A 14,863-nucleotide genomic window follows, 5' to 3' on the forward strand; every position below is an offset into this window, starting at 1 on the left:
AACCGTGCTTTTCTTCAGTGTATCGAAGGCCCAGAGTTTAAAGAACATTGAGGAGGATGGAATGCTGGGTGAGATGATGCTCAATCACCTTAGGATAGAAAACTGTGCTAGACAGTATGCATTCATATTGAAGGCTCATATGAATGCATGGGTTCAACCTGTATGTGTAATGCGTTTATCACTGTATATATCATAATCGTCACCCAGTACCTGGAGTAGCATGTCAGGCGAGCAGCCAGGCAAACATCTCCAGCTTCATTAAAATATTTTTACACCTAGCTGATCATTGTCAAAAATGCGGGCGTACCCCTCATATTTCATGGACACGATGGTGCTTTCGTAGCATCAAAAGTAGCTAGCTCGAGGCATTATCGAGGCCTTTCACATTAGAAGAAAAAGACAAACAAAAGCTGTGGAGCCAGCCTTTGATAATGCTTTGGGACAAGGTGTGTGAATACCTAGTCAGCATGTGCGGCGAACTTGATATAGAAAATTTTTTCGCGAGTCTAGTGAAGGGGCAAGAGCCAAAACAAAAAAGTTACATATCGTTTCGAGGATGAGTCACGTGGTCCGATAACTTTTTTAGATTTCTTCTTTAGTGTTTTCTTTTTAAATAGAAAATCATCAGTGGAGATTCAGCGCATTTATTGTGCAGTTCTTGTGCTACGTCCTTACGTGAGCTGTGCACAACCTTCAGTATGATGTTCAATTGCTGACGATGCGACAGTGCGACACGCAAGGGAAGCATATAGATGATTTAACGTAAGACATATGGGCGTCGCCACCTTGGGCTGTTAAACGAATGTTTTCTTATTTTTGCATACCGCGACGTAAGCCGATAAGGTCAGCAAATGTCGAATGCACCAACCCAATTGTTGCCGTGTGTATACGTCCACCGTAGCACTGTTCGTTTAGTTGTTGAAGATACAAAATGATAAGGTTCAAAGCCATATATATGACGGTACCGAAACCCGTGTCTAAAATAGTCTTTAAGAAGTGACGGCGGAAGCGCTGACGTCGCCGCATTTTCCTGTGCCTCTTGCATGTCGTTCTGTCCGATCGTGACTACCGCGTACAATGTCCATCCATATACTAGCGCTGCAGTGTGCCGTGCGGATTCGAGAATTTTTGACAAAAATCTGTGTTTACCCCGGCACACAAATGCAGAGCAGGGCACACGCGTACCTCGGTATGTTCCTGATCGCCCGAATCTCAAGTAGACTGCGATTCGTCTGTGTTTGCCCGCAGTCGTTTCGGATGCGGGTCGAGTGAGATAGAGAGCGCGCTGCTGCGCCCAGGCGGATTTGGATGTCTTACAAAATAAAACTCGGCCTCGAGACTGGGCTATCGCTCCTAGCGTCGTCGCCCAACGGGACGTCCGTTGCGACCACACGGAGGAAGTCGAAGGGGCGTCGCCCGCTGTCGGTTCGCGACCCCGTTTTTTTTTTCTATTTTCTTTCCTAGCCTCAAGGAACAGATACAGGGATCGTCCTGCCTCTAGAACTATAGGCAGCGCACTTGAGATGAAGCATCGGAGGCGGGAAAAGGAAACGAATGAACAAAGACAGCTGCCCCGGGCCCTTCCGTTCGTGCTTCCGGTCACGGGTGTTGTCTCTGCCTTCGATTCCATGTTCTGCGCAGTGGCAATACACACCCTGCTAACCTTCCGTATAGGCACCTTCCGCTGGAGCTCCCCACATACGAGAATAATAATATAACTGTCGGGTTTTACGTCCCAAAACCACGATATGATTATGAGGTACGCCGTAGTGGAGGGCTCCGAAAATTTAGACCATCTGGTGTTCTTTAACGTGCACCTAAATCTTAGTTCACGGGCCTGTAACATCCCGCCTTCATCGAAATGCGGCCGCCGCGGCCTGGATTCACATACGACAGAGGCACCAGAACGCATAGGAATGCGCAAGGTTCTCCACTAGGGGAAGAGAAGCAGCTCGAGTTACTGTATATACGCTACCTCTAGGTAGGAATGAAGGAAGGAGGGGAAATTCAGGGGCTCGCTTCTTTGTTTGACACAACCTTAATAAAAATCAGCTGATAATGAAGACGAGGAAGTTGTGGGCGACGTTAATTCTACTGTTTCAAGTGTATTGCAGGGGTGAGACAGCTGCGCATATTGCGCATTTTTGATACGATTCCGTTTTCCTGCGCCAAGCTGCTCCGAAAGCATAAAAATTGCAAGAATTGCGCCGAACTGCGCCGAAACGGCCTCGCAAGCAAGAATTTTCAAGCCTGCATCAGTTTCAGTGTGGGAAAACGTACCGTATTTACTCGAATCTAACGCGCACCTTTTTTTCGGCAAAACGAGTCGAAAAATCGCATGCGCGTTAGAATCGAGTACCGAAAAAAAAAAGAAACTCGGTTATCGTATTGCCATCGGCATATTTCAAAATGGCCGCCTCCTACGCGCCTCGGCCATTTCTGTCATTGTTTCAGTTCGTACGTGTGCTGAGGAGTTTGTCATCCCGTTCTACATTCGCATCGGTGGCATGGAAGTGCCCACTCCAAGTACTCGATGAGTGCACCACGATGTCGCATTTCAAAGAAAAGTTATTACATGTGCAGAGACGGACGGAAATCGGGCCGCATCGCGGTCGTTCGGAGTTGCCGAAACATGCGTGCGAGACTGGCGCAAACAGAAGCAGAAGATTGTTTTACAGCAAAGCTTCACGAAAAAGTTTCTGTGGACAAAAGCAGCTGAATGTGCGAAGGTGGACTCCTACGGACTTTTGTTCATTTCTCTCACGAAAAATGGGTGCGCGTTAGAATCGATGTTGTACTTTTTTTTTTTGGTCGCGGAAAACGGGTGCGCGTTACAATCGAGGGTGCGGTAGAATCGAGTAAATACGGTAACTTTAGAAGCAGCGCCAGGGATACGTTCGCAGAACATGTTAACGCGCCCAAGCGTGTCCTTCTACGCACCTTTGTAATGGAGGCTTCCATAGTGCTGTGGTAATCGCCTCTGAGTGGTTGTAAATATATGTGACCCCCCCCATGCGTTCATCGGTGGCCGCCATACCGCTTTTGTTCTTTCCTGATGTTACACGTGAAGGCGTCGCCGCAATCGCGTGCTAGTAAGAATCGTTCATTGACCGTTCAAAGACCTACTGCTATGTGACTACAATTCTTGTGCAATCAGATTTTTTTATTATTTGAAAAATGTGATGTTTATTCTTTTTTTATTTTCAAATGTAAAGTGAACCTAGTTAAAAAACTTTTTTCTTCTATTTCATATGTTGTTACCTGGGTTATATAAATTGCGTAGTTTGTAAAAAGGTAGTGTAGTTCATACCTGGCAATAATATGTTAAAAAAAAAGCTTTCTCCAAAGGCTCTTTGAACGTTATGTGTATTCAAAGCCGATTAAAATGTGCGTTTCTTCCTCCAAGTTGCTACAAATTTGTTTTATTCAAGGCTGTTGCTAGGGTTACGTCCAGACGTAACTGTAGTCACCGCTATCGTTACGTCCAGACTAAAGTCCCTAGATTTTTCCCTGTTGAAGAGCAGGGAAAATCTAGGGACTCTAGTCATGTGGCTTTCCACAAACGTGAGTACATTATTTTCCTGTTGCTCAGTGAAGCACCAGCAGCGAGGTTCGAACCAACGTCCTCGCAGTTCCGAGCACGACACGCTAGCCGCTGCGCCACTGAGGCCAATCGGTTCGGTAGGTCTAACGGGCTGTATTTGTATTTCCACGCTGGACGTAACTTTTAAGACTCGTTGTTCTTACGTCCAGACGTAACTGCAACGGCTCGTATCGTTACGTCTAGACGTAACGCTAGACACTCCCTTTATTCAAGCTCCAAAAACGACATAATAAATGCCACTAACTGCTCCCAAACAAGGTTCTCCTGCTCCTAAATTGAAATTTTGCTGCTCCCAAAACGGCTCCCAAATCGATTTCAGCCGTCTCACCCCTGGTATTGTAATAATTGCGAGGTAGGAGCTACATACTGTAACTCTAAGCGCAGCGTCCCCCCTTTCCCCATCGGTCGAGTTGGAAACAAAACAAACTTCGCAGTGGATGCATTGCCGAAAATAAAGCGATGGCTTGCTTCTCACAAGGGACTGTCTTTGGTGCCCTGCTTCCCGGGGGTAAAGGTGGGAGGAAAGCAGTTCTTGGAAGGTAACATCGTCGGCCGCCATTATCGTCAAAAAACTGCGTGGCCATAACCCTGCTCCTCAAACAATGACGCTTCAGGTCAGACTGAGTGAAGGTGTGGGACAGAAATGGCGCCCTCCTTAGATGATTAGAGAAGGGGGGGGGGGGCGTTTTGCGCGTGCCTAGGCCAGAACGCTTAGCATAGCGAGCGGCAGAAGCGAAATCTGGGGGGACGTGATAGACATTTGCGATGATATCTCCATTTTTCTTTTTTCATCTATAGGCAAGTGTCCGTATCTGAACGTACGCATGCGCTGGATGCTATCAACAATGATTGCTGAGGCGTGTTTGAGTGTCAACATTATTGCCGTCCTATTTTATACTTTTCCTTGGCGGTCGATTTCGGCGACACTGTGATGATAAATTAGAGATACGTAGCACCCTTTGGTCACTATACGGTTCCTATCAGAGTGCTGCTTGATAAGCGATACACGTTTCTGCTGATAAAGCCACAGCTTTAGAGGAATGCTGGCGCCATGTCCCTTCTATGGATAGGCCGCCACACTGGAGAGCCTCTTTGTATGTGCTAGCTGGTCAGTGATCCTCGAATACCTTCAGCAGAACAAAGAATACAGCGAAGGAACAGCATGCGGCAGAATATGCAATGAGCTGTAGTACACGTTTCTTTCTTCGTACACCCACATCGCATTATGGTGCAGCGTACAGTTACTACATAACTTTGGCGCCGTGTTACCACATATGAGCCCCAACAGCCGCACTGATGATATAGGAGAACCGCAAAGGTTATCAGGCGTAATATCTCTTTGTCCCTGACACTGCGAGTGTCACGGTTCAGGAGCACACTTGAACTATTCAACTATCAGCGCCCTGCATTTCAGAAAGTCATCCTCACATAACGCAATTTATACGATGTTCCTTAGCTCCTGTGATCTTAAAAAAATGGTGCGTTCAGGAGGACATGACCGGTGGCTGGACTAACGGTAAGACATCAGTGAGATCGAACTGCCTATGTCCATGCCATCGCTTTTCGGGACTCGCACTCAGCTACATGCAAAGCGAGCGTACCACAAAATGGGTTTCCCGTGCGTCGACAGCCATTATAATGACGCGGTATAGTCCTCCCTGATTCATAATTCACTGGCAACTTTCGAAACCATCTTGGAGTCCTTGCCAAATGACAACAGGACTATCGAGATCACTCATAAAGGATAGAAAATACTGCGCTTATATACGCGGTCCGATTGAGTTTTAACTGTCGTAGCTGCACTTCCGTCTATGACGTCAGAGCACGTTTGATGTGAAACCAGTTGCGTGCTGATTAGGGGTGTGCGAATATTCGAAAGTTTCGAATACTCGTCGAATATTACATTCGAAATATTCGTATTCGATTCGAAAATAGTGTATTCGAAAAGTTTCGAATATTCGATAACTACGAATATTCGAAAAATTCGTATATGCGATTCGATTATCATGCATAAAATAACTCGTCTTCCACATTTCTACTGCGTTCGTATAGCTAAAAACGTTGCCGAGAGGAGCGATACATATCGTAAGTACACGGAGGCACGATATCTGCCTGCGACAAGCGACCCAATACGTATGATTTATTGCTGGTGCATCTCCGACGTGCAGCGCTGTGCGCGATCATGTAACCGTACATTTTCAATATTATGCGGCCGCAACGTGCCGCACTACCACTCGTTCACTATGCGGGACCACTCCTGAAGAAAGACAGTGACCCATGTGACTGGTGGCGGACTGTAGGCACCTTCAGATATCCCAGTCTGGCAAAGCTTCGCCCCATGTACCTCCCTATACCAGCTACTTCTGTTCCAAGCGAGCGTGCCTTTTCAGTGGCGGGGGGTGTTGTCTCTGTTAGAAGGGAGCGCCTGCTGCCTGATCATGTGGAGCAACTCATATTTCTTCATGATAACATCTAGTCATTACTTTCATTGTGCCGTGATATCTGCTTGCGTTGTGATGTGCATTGTGCTAGCCTGGACATAGTGTTCCCGAGATAGCAGTGTATGTTGTGTTGCCAGTCAGGCTGTTAATGTTTTTTTTTTTTTTCAAATAGCTACATGTTAAATAAAATATTGTTAATGTGGATGCATTTTTCCTTTGATATTCGATATTCGATTCGATATTCGAAGGTGGATATTCGTATTCGATTCGTATTCGAAAAATTTGATATTCGCACACCCCTAGTACTGATGGAACTATTGTACACGTTAGAGGCCTGCTGATTTGGCGCGCCACTCCACGTACTGCCGTTGAATTGCCTCCTTTGGCTGCCTCACGTGGTGCCTCTCGACAACGCCGAGCAGGTGACGTTGCGCGTGCATAGAATTTACTGCAGCTAAGTATGTGAGACAAGGTTCCGAACCCAGCAGGAGTGAAACAATGCTTACCTTCAGGAAGGTTTTCCTCGTGAGCAGCTTGTAATAGAAAACAGCAAACCAACAGTTCAAGCTAAAATCCAAGGCGAGCAAGAACGCAGATGTTTAAATGGAACACTAAATAGACCACTAAGTGAAACACTAAATGAGTTTACGCTGATGATTCATGCCCGTGCTACACGGACACAATAAATGACATTCCATGGTTAATGCGTTAAGTTTCTAAAGGACATTTTAGTCCTGAGTGTCATTGTGGTGCCACGAATTTCGAAGTATTTTTTCGTATTTTGTCTACATTGGCTCCGTAAAGTATTCATAAACTTGCTATGTTAAGGTATTGTTCCCTTAGAATTCAACTTAATGCATTTTTACCAATAAATAATTACGTAGGCCCTAGCAGACATCGTCAAAATCTATGACGTCATGGCGAGTTGTAGCCGAAACCTCAAGGAGTCGTCGCAATTTCTATTTCCTGCTAGAGCGTTTTCTGGCTCACCAAGTGTGTTCTAGCGGTAAGACTATAGCGCTTTTGGCATTATGAAATAATTGTTCGCTGATAAGAGAAAAATTATTTTTCTATTCAGTTTGTTCGTGTCGTGTGCGCTCTGTCTTTTGCGCTTGTTATTGTATTTGATCAATTGTAGTTCGTAATCTTCCTGTTCCAGTATGATGCATTACCCGGGCCCTTCGAAAAGCGCAGTCAACACGAAGAAATTGACGTATAATAATAAAAAAGCATGCTGCAAACTGACGCATTCGCAACGCATTATATTACGATATCCTTTTATTATACACAGGTGGCACTAAGTAAATCCCCAGCCGTCGGAGCAAGGTATATAACGGAGCACAGAACGGTAATGCCATTTAACTAACGTCCTCCCAATTCAAGTTTCGTAGAACACATAGCGTTGAACTTTAGTATTTATTTAGTGATTTAGCAGTACTTATGTAGTACTTACGTGTATAGTAATTGCATAGTGATTTAGCGGTAGGTGCCGGACAAGTGTTTTAGCCGCACCTTCACTCACGCCTAATTACCTTCTCTTATCTTGATAGTAAACAGTTGACAATAGTAGCCAACACGAGCCGACGTCTGTCACCACTAGGCAAAGTTGGTGAACCTTAATAAACAGTGGTGCCAATATGTGGCTAAATACGGTAGACAACAATGCTACTATTATGTGGGTAAATACGGCAAGACGAACCGAAGACTATTGCTCGGCATCATGCAAACTCTTACATTTTTCTCCATTTCGCCCTTCCTAATGCTATAACGCATCAGAAGCTAGAACCCCGAGCGACAGCACTTGGACGCGCCAAAAACGCAGCGCCCGTCGTGTCTATATATGTATCTGTCCGTGTGTTTTTTAGCTAAAAGTTTGACCAAAAACACATTGCGATATAGTCGGGTCGGCGCTCCTGTGAATCTTCCTCCGCGACACCTGCTACGAAAAACACGCACCAATGCGGTCATTGTATCGTGCGTACTTGTGACTCCTCGGTGTAGCATATAGAAATATACTTCCCTAAAGAGCGGCCACTCGAGCCGTTTCGCGGCCGAGCTAGCTAGGGTCTGAATACCCGCCAGGTGGCGAAGCGTTGCGCCCTTCTACTCGTTCGTCAGCATCTCCAACAGCCGCCTCAGGAGGACCTCCGAAACGCGAGTTTGGCGTTAATTTTTTTGCAATATGCGTACAGTCCTCAAAGTCGGCTATCGTTTCCTGCAGATGGCGCTTAATGCATTGCCACAAAATTCAGTAAAGCCTGCATAGAAAGTGTTCTCTTCCTACATTTCTTTTGCACCGTGGGCACAACGCATTCATATGGTTTAGATATACGCGTATTCACATTCATCAGGCGTGGTTGTGTAGCCAAGTGGTAAAGACACTCGCCTTCGGAGCAAGAGGGCGTGGGTTCAAATCCCAGCACCGCAAAGAAATATTCCTTGTTTCGTTCATTCATTCCTTTATGGCGATTATCGTCCCAAATCTCGGAAGGCATTACTGGTCTTACAAGCCGCTCGTGGCGCTGACAGCACTGCAGGAGCTCGGCCGCTGGGCCCTACAAGAGTGTCCGCTCTTTACGTAGGTATATTTCTCTGTGGGAGTCGTCTATCTCATAAGCCACGCGTCCCGGAACTGCCAAGGCCGCGACGGAGGTGAAGTTTTTCAACGATAACCTCGGCCGAGTTGGTGGAAGAAAAGGACAGCAACACACAAAACAAAACAAAGCCGGATGCTGGGCGCACAAGCGCGAGGTCGTACGCAATATCGAGAAGGCGGGCACACTCACATCTGACGACGTCCGGTGGAAGCTCTTCGGGTATGTTCTCGCGGATTATCATTTCGTGACGACGCTGGCGACCTGTGATGGGGGAAAAAAATACGAGAGAATGATGTCACGACGCAGACGGGCGAGATGGAAGTCGCCATAAATCGCTTATTTACGCCAGAGCTTGCTATTCGATATCATTATCTCTAAGCTTTAACGACTTCACCGTCCTCCATGATAGCCGCGAGGACCACGAGAAAACTTACAGGATAAGGAAACGTGTTATATGGCGGCACTTCTTGCAGACGGCTCTATCATCTAAAGGTCACGTGTGAAGACTTCCGTTTACAGCTAGCGTCCAACAGTTCGTTGCCTGGAGCCGATGTTTGTCGGTACACGACTGACACGACGTTTTTTGCGTTTTCACGCCTGATCATTCGAAGCCTGCTCAGATTAAATTAGAACTTTCGTTCTTTTTTACTTTTTTCCCTTTCATACAGTGAGTCTCTTGCATGTCGATACTAGCGTTCGCTACATTTTTAATAATATTTAACAGTGTTTCTAGTTCTTTGTGATTTGTATAACCGTAGTATGCTGTCTAGAACTGATACTTACTTTTTATAATCTTTTTTGTCATATAGCACTCGATTATTTTGCGTGTTTGATCTTCCGCATACACTTGTTTCTTCAGTATTAACAGTGGTCACTTTATATTATTATTTATATGAGTGCTACAATGTTCGTTTTCTATTGTTATTTATATAACTGTAAGCTATATGAACGTTGCCGGATTTTGTTAAGCCCCCTTATCCAATGCCTTTTTTCGGCATTGGGTAAGGGATGCTTTTAACTTTTAATTTTCATTTCTCAATCTGATTTTGTCCCGTGACGGCAGGCTATTGCGTGTGGGCTTTGTTCACCGTAAAGGGCTTTTATGTTTTGGCAATTGAATCAATGGCATTACCTAAGCCCCCGCTCGTGTGACGCTAAACTCCGTTAATATTTCCGCATTCACTAGTGAGTGCATCTTATTTCTGCACTGGTAATCATTTGCTATTAAACATGTACATACTCTAAAACATCGATGATGAGCACCATGTACAATATCGGTAGCTTTCTAGTAACAATCGAATGCAGTGGTAGTTAGGTAAACAAGTGTTAGCGTTAAGACGGCTCCATGGTGAGAGACGAATGGCAGAACCGTTAGTATCAGAAGACGCCAGGATTAAGTCCAATGGGGTGTCGAATTAGCACTCCAGGGTTGACGGTGCATACGCTAGCACCACTTAATTCTGCACGTGATAAGGGTAAGAATACTGAAGGCTTCAAGTATGCGTATGTCGGTCATTATCAGCTATTCATAAGCTATGCAGTCCTAACTGCTACCCCAAGAAGTCATGGCTGAAACCCCAATTGCAAACGTATTCAACTTACCGGCTAACACTGAACGCGAAGTGTAAATCTGATTGATTGCATCGGTACTTCTTTTTGTGTTATTTCTAATGTGGTATAAGGAAATGTTGGGGCACAATTAAGGTGCTGGCTACTTCTTTGCTCTTGAAGGGGCCGAGCGTACAACATACAAAATTACAAATCAAGCAACGTTGTCACAGTAACACCAGGATGTTAAATAAGTACGTGTGAAACGAATTCTTCAAGCTAACACCATGACGATCCAGGTTCCACGCCTTGCTTTATAATAATAATGCGTGGGGTTTAACGTCCCAAAACCACGATATGATTATGAGAGACGCCGTAGTGTAGGGCTCCGGAAATTTCAACCACCTGGGGTTCTTTAACGTGCACCTAAATCTAAGTACACGGGCCTCAAACTTTTTCGCCTTCATCGAAAATGCAGCCGCCGCGGCCGGGATTCGATCCCGCGACCTTCGGGTCAGCAGTCGAGCGCCATAACCACTAGACCATCGTGGCGGGGCACGCCTTACTTTTTTAGCTTTTCCCTGCCTGAATGTCATTAAGTTTGTTATGTGAAACATTGGATGAGAATTGCGCATCTGTTTTTTAATTTTTTTTTGTGTGTTATCACTTAATGATCGTGAGCTATACATTCATACATGTATCGTTGACGTTAAGGAACGCAAAAGCACAACTCTTGTCTAAAAAAAGAGGCGCATGCAAAAGAAAAGTGCACACACACACACACACACACACGCTAACCGCGAGCGCCAGCCAAAAAGCAGACATGCATAACAGGGACCTCCTACCTTCTTGCGAGTCGTCCGCTTCCGGAGTGGCCACCACTTCAAGGACACGAATTACAAGTATTAGTGCATGGCGAGTGGCAAGACAAGCGCTTGCTAGAGCCAAATGATAAAAAGAATAAAAGCTAGGGCTTTGCGTGTCAAAACGACGACAAGATTACGAGAAACGCCGCAGTAAGAGAACTTCAGATTACATTTGACCACCTTGGGTCCATTAATGTGCACATTAATCGAGGTACATTTCGGATGCCATGAGGCGAATCGCAATGATTACAGCTCGTTATTACAAAATATATATATATGGCGTGGAAGAAATGGATGTGTAAAACTTGACAGCAAAGCAAATAAGGAATGGAGGGTTTATATTAAAATGGTAATGTACAGGCGGAGACTAGAAGACAATATGCAGATGCTGACCTATCAGGTGCCATCCGACAGTTCACTTCACTGAAGTCGAAAGGTCGCGTAAAATAATTGAGTTGAAGGGGCATTCCGCTGTTCCTTACGGGGCTTGAGAAACAAACAGTAAAATTTGCTCCATTGCTAGGTATGGTGTTATTTGCATCACTTACCGGTACGATTTACCACTGCTTCCGACAAGAGTTGTCTCTCCGGCGCCGTCAGGCCACTGTCGCCACAGGAACGTTTATTTTCCTGCCTATGCGATGGCGCTGGGACATTTAGCGCTAGCCATGTGCCGAACATACAAAATGCTACACGCAAAGCTAATGTGTGGACACGCCAGCGGAGGGCAGCGGCCGTTCGTGCAGCGGAAATGCTATACTCGAGATTTTCGTTAAAAATATTGACTAATCTTCCGACGGCACAGGGCTTAGCTCTTAGCAACTGGTAACAGTAAAACAAAAAATGGAATCGAAGAAACAAGTGTGATAAGTAATTTAGGAGAAGACAGCGGATCAAGTGACCTTCCACGTTCGACACATTTTGAAACATTCATAGTGTTGCAAGAAGGCCCCGTAGTATAATGTCAGGCTGGCCTGCTGCCTTCTTCTAGCTGTATGATCTCCATAGTGGACGACGTGGCAGAGAAGTGACAATATACACGGCCAGACGGGAACGCTCCTTCAACAAAATTATTTGACGCGACCTTTCGCTTTCCGTGCACTGAATAGGATGGCAACTTATAGATCGGCATCTACGAAAGGGAATATCGAGAAGCGATCGAATACTTAACGAGAATGGGAAGTTCCGCACAGAGCGCACGAACTATACCGTACCTGTCATTTTCTTTCTTTCTTTTTTTGTTATAAATTGCTCGTTTCTTGTAAATCTGTACAGCTATGATACTGCGTCATGCGCTTTGACAGCGGATCAGCGTGAGCCTCCTACGCCGAGTTACGGTGGTGTCACCTATAATTAAAGCAGCAATTATCTAAATCTACGTAGGCATATTCGTACCCTCGCACCAGGCAGACACACCTTCCGCAGCGCTATGACAGAACGTAGGGCACAACACCCTTAACTAACGAAAAAAAAAATATTACCATAACGCATCTTAGAATGACAGAGAGTTAAGCTTTCATTATGAAAGGAAGTGACGCGCACAAACACAACAGAAGATAACGCGATCTTCTCTGTTGAACGCCGCCAACGACTGAAAAGTCGCACTGTGGCTGACGATGTGGAAGTTTGCGTTGCCCGCTTGGTTCTCTCCTCTTGCGTTCGTGTTTGCACGCGTTACTTTCGTTCACGTTGTACCGCAGTGCAGTTTCATCACATATCTTGTACAATACTTCGCGTATTCCTACATATCAATTCATATCACGCCTTGTGCGATTGTTTCTGTGCGGTATATTTACTGTCCTGTTTCTTAACACTTGACGTTCGTAATCCCCGGATAAGACAACGACGAGTAAGCACGCAGCATCGCCAGACCGTTCAAGAGTTATTAACACATGGTACATCTAACGAAGAGGGTGAGTTTTCCATGTAATACGTCAGTACAAAAACCATGCATCGGCACGTAGTCTATGCAAACCTATACTGCAGGCTAGACCGTTTTTAGACGTCAAAGTAACCACATCCTGCGCAAGCTCTCATGAGTCTAAAACACTGTACCCTCGGCAGTTTTAATTCCTATTCGTATTTATTCTGCCGTAGAACCAGCATGAAGTGAACGAAGCTGGCTAGCGCTTTAAAAAATATTACTACAGGCTCCGAATATTAGTTTCAGTGCGGAAACTGTAGCTTAAAGAGCAGCGCGAACTTCAACGTCATTGTTCTGCTGAGCAAGTGGTGTTGTAGGTCGACAGCCGTACTAAACCTAGAATTCAGAGCAAAACTAAAATGTCGTGCCGTATCTATACCAAGCGTTTCAAATATGACCTCTCCGCAGCCGTCGAACAGCAGGACACGTAATAAAGAAGCTTGGAATTTGTCGTTTCGTCAAAATATCAAGAACTTTCAGAGCCTATTAACCACAATTTAAATTTAACGATAATTTTGCTCTTCGTCTACTTTAAACAGCATTAAGTCCACACATTGGCGAACATTCTTGTAAGGTCAGCGTCTTTGCGAGAGCGTTGAAAATCTAGCCTCTGTGTCGGATCTTTTCTCAAGCCGGCACACACCGTGCGCTTCCGCGAATAGTTTTAAAGGTTAGGAAGCTTGAACAGTTAGTCACGAATCATGTAGTCTTCCAAGTTCCACGGTACAGACTTCCAGCCCCTGAACTGACAACCTCTTTCAGGAGAAGTGTTTAATAAAGTACGTCAGCTGCCCCCATTTTGAATGATATCACGCGAGCGTCAACCGTGAGGCATGCCGGCACCCTGTACCGACAAGAAGCATGAGCAATTTCAATAGCGCACTTGACCTGATTTTTGTTATCCACCAGGCCCTGCCGTTGAGATAACTTGTATTTTCCAATAAGAGCCGATTGTAGCGTTTTCTTTTTTTTTATTTTCTCATCCCAGTTCCATGTCGCGACGCACAGATGAACTAATATGATGAAGCGAAAGTGAAAACCTAATTGTAGATAATGTATGTTAGTCGTTCGTTTGTGTTGCTTCATATATATTTTTTTAATACAGGGCGTAACCCCCCACAGGGTGTGTGTCCTCCAAAGCTAATCAGCGTAACACACGACGCTATCAGCAGCGTGCTTTGAGCGCATGCGCGTACTATCGCCGATATCGCTCTCGCCATTATACCGCGCACGAGATGGCGTGTGGTCGTCGCGCGCACGATATTATCGAAATTGGGGGAGGCTGTACGGTACACGAATGCTAATTGCGACAAAGTCCTAGTGCCGTTGTTTGATGGAGTCATTCCAACAACGATAAGGAACAAACAGTTCTTTACACATAGGTATTGTGCTCGATTTCATTTCATTAGTAATCAAAAACCGTGTCTTCAAAGAGAGATACATTACGTACGGAAGTGGTTACATACGGCGAAACAACAAAACCGTGCAATGGACCATTTAGAATACGGTGGTGTCTAAGTGTATATCGTCAGCTGTTTCAGTAATGAAATGAAATGAAGTAACACTAGTACGGTAACAACAGCTGGAATGCACATCCAGATTGTTACTCTGTTTTTAATTGATTAGGCGTGCACGTTAGCACGTTACATGCAACGTTATTAAATCGCAAGACAACACCGTTATTGCTTGGTGGCGCATTCCGTGCTAACAAGTGCGGGATGACATTGTAAGTGAGCTCACGTGGTCCGGCGTCGTTGTCGAAGCGAGCCTTTGGTTGGAACAGCTGCTTGAAGTGGATCTTGCAGTAGATCTCAGCCTCATGAGACATATATCCGTCCACACTGCACAGGAAAGGGCTCGATATAAACATCTGTTTATATAAA

The 14,863-nt window shown here is 45.2% G+C and overlaps 1 protein-coding gene across 13 annotated transcripts in view; it reads right to left on the bottom strand.

Moving 5' to 3' along the window:
- LOC119404674 (LIM domain and actin-binding protein 1) overlaps positions 1–14,863 on the bottom strand; it is a 203,955-nt gene that overhangs the window by 71,967 nt on the left and 117,125 nt on the right. For 12 of the 13 annotated variants that reach the window (XM_049418975.1, XM_049418965.1, XM_049418966.1 and 9 more), the window contains 3 exons: positions 14,721–14,821; positions 11,036–11,071; positions 8,832–8,903 (listed from right to left, as the gene is read on the bottom strand). In XM_049418975.1, the coding sequence (XP_049274932.1) occupies positions 8,832–8,903; positions 11,036–11,071; positions 14,721–14,821 (209 nt within the window). The remainder of the gene's footprint in view (positions 1–8,831; positions 8,904–11,035; positions 11,072–14,720; positions 14,822–14,863) is intronic. The other variant, XM_037671280.2, reaches the window with a different exon arrangement.

Source organism: Rhipicephalus sanguineus, chromosome 9 (assembly GCF_013339695.2).
Source record: "Rhipicephalus sanguineus isolate Rsan-2018 chromosome 9, BIME_Rsan_1.4, whole genome shotgun sequence".
NCBI classification, from domain to species: Eukaryota; Metazoa; Arthropoda; class Arachnida; order Ixodida; family Ixodidae; genus Rhipicephalus; species Rhipicephalus sanguineus.